The 12,080-nt window shown below is 31.2% G+C and overlaps 1 protein-coding gene across 1 annotated transcript; it reads right to left on the bottom strand.

Annotated features, from left to right (window-relative positions):
* Nucleotides 1-2,201: 2,201 nt before the first annotated feature.
* On the bottom strand, nt 2,202-5,005 carry LOC106761196 (two-component response regulator ORR10). Its single transcript, XM_014644720.2, has 5 exons — nt 4,567-5,005; nt 4,334-4,464; nt 3,288-3,365; nt 2,821-2,888; nt 2,202-2,611 (listed from the first exon to the last, which is right to left on the bottom strand). The coding sequence occupies exons 1-5, from the start codon at nt 4,910-4,912 to the stop codon at nt 2,353-2,355; spliced, it is 882 nt and encodes a 293-aa protein (XP_014500206.2). The 5' UTR covers nt 4,913-5,005; the 3' UTR covers nt 2,202-2,352.
* Nucleotides 5,006-12,080: the final 7,075 nt, after the last annotated feature.

Genomic DNA, 12,080 nt, shown 5'->3' with positions numbered 1-12,080 from the left:
AGCACTCTTGTAATCGTTTACAAGAGGCTTGTAATCGATTACGCGAGCCATAAGGCTGTTTTGGACATCCTGTTGAACTGAAGGAGCCACCTGTGGCAACGTGGGGGACCACTGGTCATTTTTGGGTGTTTTTGAAGAAAACTTGACTTGTTTTTGGTGCAAATGTGAGTGTAGGGTTTCATGTTGGTGGTTGGGACACCCCATGATGTAGAGGGGTCCCACCCAGGGTTTTAAACTGAACCTTGGTGAGTTTTATTGTACTCTGCCACTAAAAGCACTCTTGTAATCGTTTACAAGAGGCTTGTAATCGATTACGCGAGCCATAAGGCTGTTTTGGACATCCTGTTGAACCGAAGGAGCCACCTGTGGCGACGTGGGGGGCCACTGGTCATTTTTGGGTGTTTTTGAAGACAACTTGACTTGTTTAACAAAATAAATAGTGGTGAATTCATTCATATGAAAACAATGATTACAATAACAACATTACATTACATCTTACTAAATTATATAAGTTCACAATAACAACATTGAAACTTCAATACAAATACAGTCATCCAATAACCAGTCTTACAACTGATAACATACTATTACAGCACTCCATTAAAGTAAATTTTCCCCTTCACTACAAAACATAAAGCAAAGCATACGTAAATTAATATATTAATTGTCTGGTTGTTTGGATGATGATGACGGTTGGTCTGCTTNTGTGGATGATGATNACGGTAAGTCAGTTGGGCGAACAAATTTGCGGAGGATGGCATCCACATTGTCATTGTTTTCTGCCCACATCGGAAGTCGAATGACAGGTTTTGGCGTCTTCGAGATGACTTCCCGTTGTTCCTCTGTCAACCATTNGTTGAGAGTGCTAACATACATAGTTGAAAATGAATGACGCACGCTCAACTGTCCAAAACAAAATAACACATCAAATCAAATAACAAGAGGATAGAAGGCAAGAAACACACCAAATCAACAAAACCCATAACGTGTTAAAGAAACCACAAGAACCTCAATACCCAAACCTAAAACAAAATACCCAAACCTAAAGAGGATAGAAGGCATTTACCTTGGTCCAACGAAGGTCCATTCTGAAACTTGCCATTTCAGAGCACTGGAGAGCAATGGAGAGCACGCAAAAGGGGAGAGGAAAGGAGAGCACGATGGGAGACGACGGGAGAGAGACAATCTGTCACACAAAACCAATGAAAAAGCCAAGGGGTATAATTGTAATACAAATTTTCTGAAAAGCTTTCCATTTTGCAAGCCAAATTTAAAAAAAAAAAAAGTAAAATAAAGCGACCCAATAAGACATTGACACGTGGCAGTGTCAAATATGTGTCAAAAACTGGGTATCAAAATAACGGGACCCTATAAATTATTACACTAATTAATTATAGTTTTTATTTAATAATTTTTAATTTAAAATAGTTATTTATATTTCATTTTTAAATAATATTTCATTTTAATATAATTTACACTATATTTTTAATTATTTTCACATCTAATGATAAATTAGTTATATGTTAATTTTATCAATTAAAACTTTTTTAATCTATGAATAATATCACATTATTTATTCATTCTCCTTTCAAATTCTTTCATTTCTTATCATCTTTTATTAATCCAAATAACATTCCAAAAATACCTTTTCAAATTTAGATAAGTTTCTCTACTCTAGTTAAGCTCAAATTAATTTTCTATTACTGGCCTCTTTAATATTAAGTATGTTATATATGGAAAATAATTTTCAATTACTATATTGTTGATGTTTTCGTCTTTATAATAGAAGGAAAATGATATTTTAACACCATTTTTTGACACTATTTTGACATTGCACACGTGTCAAAATGTAATTGGACGATTTTAAATTAAAAAAGTTGAGGCAGGGGTATATTTGGAAGAGAAAAACCAAAGTTTATTTTTTTAATTTGAAATCGTCCAACCACATTTTAACACGTATACAGTGTCAAAATAGTGTAAAAAAAAGGTGTTAAAATATCATTTTCCTAGATAGAAATACCCCACACACACCATTTTGTCAGTGTAAACACTGATTTTACTCTTTGCCTGCAAACTAGTTCAGTTTTACCGTCTATTGCGTATGTCCAAAGCAAGAGCCTTTAATTAACTTGTAATCAAGAGCTTAGTTTATGCAGTATACAATATGAGGAAATGAAATAATAATTAAAATGATTTAAAGAGGAGGTAAATGATAATTAATTGTGAATAACGACATTAACACTCAGTGGGAATTCATTAAGCTCTTAGATTTGAGCAGATAGCCATAATTAGAATCATAGTCATAAACTATATAACAGGTATGCACCAAACACTCTCTATAGTGTTGTTTTCTTACACCACAGCCAACTCCTTCATTTTGGGTCTTGATCTCTCCTGATGAGAGTCTGGAGATATGTTCTTTCTTTTGCTAATACTGTTACTGCTATTGTTATGGTTACTGATGTTAATGATCACATTCTCATTCTCCGAATCTATGCAACTGTTAGCAGATTCATTTTCACAAGATTTCAGAAAGTATGATTGAAGCTTGTCCAGATCTGATAACTGAAGAGGCTTCAGCAGAAACTCTTCTGCCCCTCCTTCCAAGCACCTATCAACAATGTCATAAATTTCTCAATTACATAAACTATTATGCCATTAGTATCAGTGACAACTTGATGCATAGGGTGTGTTTTAATGTCACAAAGTGGTGTTTTTTAAGGACTGCAGTGCAGATAATTATGGTAAATCTAAAAAGATCAGTTTTAAAAATTGCAAAGAGTTAACTCAAATTCCACAAATGAAGTAAGAAAAACTCACATGCTGATTCTGGAAGGTACATTTTCTGATGACATAATCACGACGGGAACATCTTTCCAAGAAGATCCCTGCAGCGGTAAGCAATGTCAAAACAAGAAAGAAAGGAAAACAAAAAGAAGGATCAAATTAAAGAAAAGGGAAAAAAAAAAAAAAGTGAAAGCAAACTTAGATCCTGAGATCTCTAACTTTTCCTTTTTCTTTTATCATTCTTTTTACTGAAAACTACATTATCAGAAAGTGGGTATATCTGTATGCAATGGTGAATAAAAAGACGAGGAAGTTGAAGAAGCTATAAGAATTTAGTGGTGTGGAAATATTTATGAGGGGATTAAAAATGATTGTAAGTGTTGATTGAAGGAGAAGGGAATGTTTGGAATCTTTTAGAGAGTGTGAGTACATGCTATTGAAGCTAAAAAAGACAGAGGGAATTTCGGGAGGGTGTCGGGGAATAAGAGTTGTGTGTTGACCTTGACTCGTTTGAGTAAATCATAGCCACTCATCCCAGGCATGCAATAGTCTGTCATGATCAAATTCACTTTGATTCCCTGAAATTCAAAAGATGCAACAGAAAGTACAGGTTACTGTTTGCTATTAATATGGAATAGGAATATCTCACCCCACTACTACACATATATAGATATTACTGTCACCAAAAATTAAAGAGAGAAATGACCACGATCACCTACCTAGCTACCTAAGTACCAAAAACCAAATTCACTGGTCTTTGCCCACCCGTTTTTCTTTTCCAAAAGACACCCTTAACTTAAACAAAAAAAAAAAAAACTCATGTAGACAACAGTAGATACGATTCTGGGAGCGTGCCATTCGTGCATCAAAACAACAATTACGCCTACGTACACGCAATAAAAAGCTCTTTACTTTTTCTACAAATTCTATTATTTTTCATGCCATGCTTATGGGATTACAATGCCGTCAAATCTTCAAGAAAACTAGCACAAGCAATTATGCAGAACAAAGGTAATATTTTGTTATCTTATGCTCAATGGTGGTGAAAGAGAAAAGGAAAGTTACTTCATGACTCTTGAGATTAATCTTAATTAGCCGTCCTAATAAACTCGCCCTTTACGTGATTCCACAGAACTCAATGTTATTTACACATTAACAACAATTTCAGAAACTTTTGAAGGTAATTTTTGGAGAGAATATTGATATGTCCCCCACAGCTCATCTTATGCCCTATTATTATACATTACTTATGTTATGATGATTTATTCTGGCAATTCAATGCTGTTACTTAAGAGGAAGAAAACATGAAAGGAATAATAACTAATGCTGCATTACAGCGAAAAATGGAAGCCATTTAGAAGTTGTGGCTTGTTTTGAAAACTAGTTTTGTAAGCGAATTAAGCAAGAACTTACTTTCTGTGACCATGGAATGAAACTACAACTCAAATCAATGGACTGGCTCAAATGTAGTACACAACAAGCACACATGTCTTAAAACCATTGAAGATAAACACACAAAAAAAGAAGAGAATGAGATTATTATTACCTCTTGCTGCAATGGTTGAGGTGGAGGAGAAGATGATGATTCTAAAGAGGTTGAAGAAGTAGTATTATCATGAAGGTCATCAACCAACCCAAGATATTTCAAAGCCTTGTCTCCGGAGTCCACGCAGGTGACTGCTTAACACAACCATAAACCAAATTAGCAACACACACAAACTGAGAAATAAGAGGGTAATTTAAAAGAAAAAAAGAAAAAAGGGTACATATTGTAGGAACCTTTGCATGAAGAACCTCTTAGGAGCCTCTCCAAAAGCTTCCTATCTATGACACTGTCGTCCACTGCCAACACATGAAAATGTTGCTCCTGCGGTTGCGGCTGTTGTTGTAACTGTAGTTTTCTGTTATCCACAAACTCCATATCAGGGTTGAGAATAAGCTTCTGAACACTATCTATATGTTTACTTGCAATATATATACATAGCTGGTTTAAAATGTATGAGTAATTGAGGGAGGGAGAGAGAAAAAAAGAGAATGGGAAGAAGAGGTGGAATGTAATTATCCGTGGTAGCTTTTGATTTTTGATTTTTGATTTATTTTTTTGTTTTGGTATTAGTGGGTGCATGAGAGAAAAAACTGTGGTGTTGTTTTTGTGTGCGCTTAGCTTGTTGATGGTGAGATCTTCTCCCTAGATTCTCTCTACCACTTTGGTACAACCACCACACATACATAAGCTTTCTCTCTCTTTCCCCTTTCAATTAGATTTTATTTGATTGCTGAGGAAAAACCCAAGATCTTTGTTCCCATTCAGTCATCATGATGATGGAAACAAGGTTGAAATTTTGGGTGCCTTTCAAAATTAAACCAACCCTTCTTTCCTAACTAATTAAACCGCTTTTACTTTCTTATTAATCTTAAAATACAGTGTTTTGTGTTACTCCTAAAGTGCATGATGCCATTGGGTAAGATCATTTCGGAGACTTTTCGGATAATCTTACATCACCCAAACATTTCGCTATAGGATGTAGGATGTGACCCCTAATTAAATAGGATCCTTTGCTATTATCATTTTCTTGTAAAAAAGACAAGTTAATCAAAAATTTCTGTGCGTCTGAAATTGTAATTTTGATGTTAAATATCCTCTTCTCCTACATGACAAACTCATTCTGTCGGGCAGGAAAAAAATCGAATAAAGAAGGTACATGAAATTAAGTGGGTGAATTAAGATTTTTTGAACTCCTAGGTGATTATTGTGATGTTTCATCTTTTCAATGTCTTACTGGTATCATAGTCTAATCTTAATTAATATGGTTAACTGCCAAGTACCCAAATTTACGCAAACAACAATAACAAGATCTTTATGAAATCCCACCGAATATCAGAAAATAGATGTTTGCTTACCTGAAAAATAAACAAAAATTATATTTTAACACTAATTTTTGATACTATTTTAATATTATACACGTGTTAAAATGTGATTGGACGATTTCAAATTAAAAAACTGAGACAAGATTATATTTGAAAGAAAAAAATCAAAATTTCTTTTTTTATTTAAAATCGTCCAACCACATTTTAACACATGTACGGTGTCAAAATAGTATCCAAAAATTGGTGTTAAAATATCATTTTTCAAAAATAAAAGAGGTAAAGGAGGAGGAAGAAGAGAAAAGTATAATAAGGGTGGGTGGGGTCCAGTTGGGAAAATTTGAAATCTTGGGTGGGTCCAAGGAAATATAATCTTTTGTGGATCCCAAACCCATTCCTCTCTTGTGATATAGATTTCCCAATATTTGGAATCTGTTCCCATCGAGGGTGTCCAAAGCAGAAAGTTTTTCAGTCAGTTTGTTCAAAACCCCTTTTTCACACTTGAGTGTGGGACCCAATTTTTGTCTGCCACGTGTTCCTTCCTTTCAAGTGTACACCTAATTATCTTCTGACATTGGGACACACTTCTAACGTGGTGCCTCATCAACCGTCAGATCACATCACTATCATCCTCAATCATTTTACCTCTCCCAATTCTACTTCTTCTCCTATTTTTTCTTCTCTCTCTTTTTTTATTGCTTTAATATTTTAGACAATCCCATTAGCGTGTTTCCAAAGGACTCTCTGTTTTCGCTACACACGCCACACAAAATAACCAATTTACTCTCTCAACAAAACCAAACCATCATGCATATAATATATAATGTTATTTAAATCCGTATTTAAATTATTTAAATGTTTTACGTCCTTCAGCTACCTTAATTGGTTTGAGTTTCGGTGCTATAAAAATAAAAATAAGTAAGCATTTTATTCGTAGAGTTTCAACCCTTCTTACACTAAAAATAATAATGCACTTTTTTGTTTCGGTAAAATTAAAAACGAATCACATGCATATAATGTTTTCATCACTCGATAAAGGCGACAAAATGATTTATGTATCCATGACTCAATCAATCCATATCCATGCTTAACTTTAACGTAATATATTTATTTTTATGATGATAAAATTAAAAGAATTTGGAAAATAATTTTGATTCACTAATGGTCAACCCTTATTTTTCTATGTTCGCTACATTACTATTAAAAATGTATTAGGAGGTTAGTTCTTCATAAAATTCAATGATTCTTACTAAAATGTTTTTACTAGTGTATTATTTAGGATCATTATTTGTTTCATCAAATTATATTATTGATTGTTATTAATTAAGAGGTGAAAGTATTTGTTACTTGTATTAAAGGCTATATATAAATATATTAATTTGGTCCTTCTTATATGATTTGATCCTGACTTACGTAAATTAGGACTAAAATATCCACAAGACTAAAAAATTCTCATAGAAAAAAAACTCACATGGTTAAACTATCTACAAAAATCCTATGAGTCAGGCCAACACATGAGCCGTTTTTTAGAAAAATATTCATTTTAAATACAAGAAAAACTGTAATTAATTCCTAATTTGTTGTAAATTTAAGTACATTTAATTTGTCAAATAACTATACAAACATTTTAATTAGACTAAAAAAACTTTATAAGAGATTTCAATAAACTTGATTACTTACTTGTATAGGAAAATCAAGTAACAACATAGAATGTTGAAATCCTTAACTGATTAAACATATTTAATTTTCTTTTACTAACTAAATATATTTTTAAAGTATGTAAGATAGTCATTTAATTTTGTTATGCGAAAACTTTATGTGTGTGTGTGCGTATATTGTAGAAAAGCTAACAAAAACATGAATAAAATTTTTCGAGACATGTAGATCATTGTCCTTAAGAACTTATTCTCGATGTATTGCGCAAGCTCCCTATGATACTATAGGAATTTCTCATGAATTTTTTAGAATTTCAGAACTAGCAAGGAACTCTAAAGAGACTAAAAGAATAGACCTGGGATATAAAAAGGATAAAAGGAAGAAAAACTAAGAAGATAGCCTGAGGAATAAAGTTTCCTTTTGAGAGTAGAAAAGAAAGCTTGATTTTGTGCGTTTGTTGGAATGCAGAAAATGCTCTATTTGTAAAGTATAAACTTGGTCAAAAATCGTTGACACAATAATGAATAAAAAAACTGACCCTTAACACTTACGAATTTTAATGAGAGAAAAAAAAAACTAATGAACATTAATGAGAAAATAAAAATTGTTGGTCAATGTTTAAAACTAATGTTTCTTTTGCAATAATTATTATTTTATATCAATCCCCACATATTGCAAAAGAAAGATGAGAAACTCTTTTATCATGGGTCTCATAGGTTGTAATGCATTAGAGTTGGTATAGCAAGCTATATGAACCAATCTTAGATCAAGAAACTTAACACACAGTGTAGTTGTTGTAACAAGCTATATGAAGCAAAGACATTTGACGTGTGCTATCAATCACAATATACTCTCACGATCCTTGCTGTTATCGTTGTGTCGCGCTTACTAGGCCATGCGCGTGCCCAGTATTTATGAGTACTTTAGAGATCATACCAAGATCTCATGCAAGCGATCCTACTTGACATTCATATAGGTGATTTCATCTAATGTATTCTACAAATCATACACCACCCATAAGGGATATGAAAATCATTAAAAACTTTATTTAAGCTAAAATTCTTTCAGCATATAGAATTTTAATGACAAAGTTTAACCTGTCATAATGCAGTCTCTAGCACTTTCACACACACCATAGGAATGTACATAAATGATTAAAATAAATTAGCGCTATTAGAACTAATGAGTGACTTGTTCTTACCCATATGAACCTTATTCGTGGAATCTCCAATCACAAAGGTTGGGTTACCATCACTGCTTTGTTTGCAAGTGGCTTAAGTCTTATTCTCCTTGATGTTTCTAACATCATTTGTCTTCTTAGGGGTTTTGTCAAAGAGTCTGCTAAATTTCGTTCTGACTTCACATAATCAATGGAAAGAGTTCCACTCTTTAGCAGTTGCTTCACCAAATTGTGTATTGTATATGTCTACTCTTTCCATTATAATTCTTGTTTTTAGTTATAGCTATTGTCGATTAACAACCACAGTGTATTGACACTGATGAGGTTGGTTTCATTCCTAATGAAATGTTTTCAACTACTCAACCTCATGTCACTCATCTCAAGAGCAAAAAACTCATATTCCATTATTGATCTTGCAATAATTGTTTGTCTGGTTAATCTCCATGTAATTGCACCACCCTCAAGTGTGAATACATAACCACTAGTGGATTTTGTCTAATCTGAATCAGGGATCCAGTTAGAATCATTGTAGCTTTCTAGTACAGCGAGAAATCCACTATATTCAATGGCATAATCCATTGAACCTCTTAAGTATCTCTTGCACTTACGTATCAATATTCCTAATTAGAATATTAATATTATCTTCTCAGCCTACTTATTGCATAAATAATATCAGGGTTAGAAAAGCTTATCAAATGTAGTAAGCTCCCAAATATTTGGGCATACTAAGGTTGAGAATAGATTCTCCTTTACCTTTCATTAATTTAGAGTTAGCATCATAAGGTGTTATCACTGTTTTTGAAGTCACAATACTCAAACTTCTTAAGAGATTTTTTGTGTAGTTTTGGAATAGTAATATATTATCTCTCTCCCTTATGATTCTACCTTATAAAATCATATTGACTTCACCTAGAAAAAATTTAAATTTCAAAATAAGATTTTAGAAACCTTAGTTTTTAGAGACTATCTGATTGCATGTATCAATCATTAGCATGTCATTCATATATAAATATATAACTACATATTCTCTACTACCAAATTTAGAGTAATATCATTAGGTGAAAAGTCAAACTTATTTCTTCAAGTAATTAAGTAAAATTGCCTACATCCCATAATTTTAAAATATTTAAGATTGGTAAACGAGAAAATATGTGGTTGTGCTTCTCTCATTTGTAGGCAGAGTATACAAACAATGACTCAAGTACTTGATAATGGTCCGTTACATCACTTACCACAGGAGGTGATGAAATTAATTTGGGGGTGCACAAATTGAAAATCAGGAACCCAACCTCATCTTCTTATTTCTTTTTCTTTCTTTGGGGATAAATTCTCCTCCATCTTTCCTCGAACTTTACAAAGGCACGACACATAAAAATTAGGGTTCATCATCCTAACTCCAACAAACTCCAACCTGTCGCCTCGTCTCCCTCTTCTTCACCCTCATCTTCGATCCCTACAAACGCGATTAGAAGCCACCACTGCTGTTAGGACCTTGCCAGCCTCTGAAAGTTCTGTCCAAAGAAGACCTTGAATTTTGACACGTCCAAAAGCGGGTTGTTGATGTCAGCCATAAGTCCTTAAGATTATTGTAGAAAAACTGACAAAAACATGAATAAATTTTCCCAAGGCATGTAGATCACTGTCCTTAAGGACTTATGTACGATGTATTGCACAAGTCCCTCAGGATACAACAAGAACTTCTTATAAATTTTGTAGATCTCAGAACTAGCTAGAAAGAAACTCTAAAGAGAGTAAAAGAATAAACCAAGGATATAAAGAGGATAAGAAAAAAAGGAAAAAAAACTAAGAAGATAGATTGAGGAATAAAGTTTCCTTTTTAGAAGAGAAGAGAAAACTTGATTTTGTGTTTTTTGGAATGAAGGAAATGTTTTATTTTATAGAGCAAAAACTTGGTAAAAAACTGTTGCCGCAGTAATGAATAATAAAAAATGACCATTGACACTTACGAACTTTAATGAGAGAAAAAAAATTGTGCACTTACGAATATTAATGAGAAAACAAAAATTGTTAACCAACGTTTAAAACTAACTTTTCTTTTGCAATATATATAATATTTTTCGTATAAACGTATTTAAGTAAGTAATTTCTTACTTTTTAATGAATTTAATTCAAAATTAACAATAAATTATTTATAATATTAAGTGGTTTACTATGTATTATTTCTTAATATTCACTAAATTTATTACTTTTAGAATGAATACTTAGAGATTATATGAATTTTTTATCCTAGTTGTTATTGATTCAATTGTTCAACATGTATGTAGTTTATTAGTTTCTCATTTTTCTACTCTTATAATTTTTTTAATCATAGATATATATTTCAATTATTTTTTATGTTAGTTGATTCATTTTCAAAGTATATGTTTAGCATTATACATAGATAAAACTGAATACAAAAATATAAAATATTATGTTTAACTCACAATTTCAAAATATAATTTTATTGATTTTTTTTTGTATATTATGTTTTAACATGAAACTTCTATCTTTATGTTTAAATTTATTTTTTTATAGAATTAAAAGAAATTAAAAAAACTATTAAAATGTTGTAAAAAATGCGTAATATATTAAAAATTAATTATTTATTACAATATAAAAAATTCACCTTTTATTAATTAAGCAAGTCATTTATATATTTTAAAATATTTATTTGATTTTAAAGAAATTAAAACCTAATTAAGACAAACAAAAATCATTTTATTTATTTAATATGATTTTTTTTTATAAAGATTACATTTGGTAAAAGAATATGTTAGAAGTTTTTTTTCTTCTTCAAAAGTTAGTAATTAATAAAATCATTAAATATTTCACGTAATGATATGGTGATATAAAAAATATATATATTAAGTATTATTTTGTAATGAAAATTGTTATATACGAATATAATATAAAAATATAAAGAATATATATTCTATTTAATATATGAAAATAAAAAAATATGAAGTATTATTATATATTGTATTTAATAACATAATGATATAAAAATATTGATTTAAATATAATAAAATTACAACATATTAAACTATTCAATAAAATATATAGTTTTATATACATACATAAACAATATTGTTTTTAAAAGTTAATTAGAATTTTATAGTAGGACTAAATTTACTTTAACCTTAACTCTAATCTACTTGATAGGGAATTATGGGAGTTGAGATTTTTTTTTGCCTCCACTTGAGAAGTTTTTAAAAGGTGGACTTTTTCAAAAATGGTTTAAGGCTGACTTAATGGATCATGAGTCAAGTTGACAATTCTAACTATATAATCACTGAAATCAGTAATTAAGTTCCGGGTGTTGCTCCTTACACCTCCCCAAGTGGGACCTGTACCTCTCTATTAATTTAATTTATTTCAAAAATATTCTACACCTCCCCACTATTATCTTTTATTCCAAAAATACTGTACACCTCCCCCACTATCCTTAACAATCTTTTTCTTTCTTTCTCTACATTAATGGAGCATTTACATAGCTCATTAATGAAGCATTTACATGACTTAAATTTGAATATATTTTCTTAAATANGTTTGATTCAATTTTATTTTCGTTGTTGAATATATTTTTTTCTTT

Source organism: Vigna radiata, chromosome 5 (genome assembly GCF_000741045.1).
Source record: "Vigna radiata var. radiata cultivar VC1973A chromosome 5, Vradiata_ver6, whole genome shotgun sequence".
In the NCBI taxonomy this organism is placed as follows: domain Eukaryota; kingdom Viridiplantae; phylum Streptophyta; class Magnoliopsida; order Fabales; family Fabaceae; genus Vigna; species Vigna radiata.
This window is presented reverse-complemented; position numbering and strand designations above follow the sequence as displayed.

What these genes read in the sequence shown, in the direction of transcription:
- LOC106761196 (XM_014644720.2), bottom strand. Translation starts at nt 4,912, where the DNA reads ATGCACCCACTAATACCAAAACAAAAAAATAAATCAAAAATCAAAAAT. An exon ending in AAGAGGTTCTTCATGCAAAG is followed by an intron (nt 4,465 to 4,566) that starts GTTCCTACAATA and finishes TGTGTTAAGCAG; the next exon opens with TCACCTGCGTGGACTCCGGA. An exon ending in ATTTACTCAAACGAGTCAAG is followed by an intron (nt 2,889 to 3,287) that starts GTCAACACACAA and finishes TTACCGCTGCAG; the next exon opens with GGATCTTCTTGGAAAGATGT.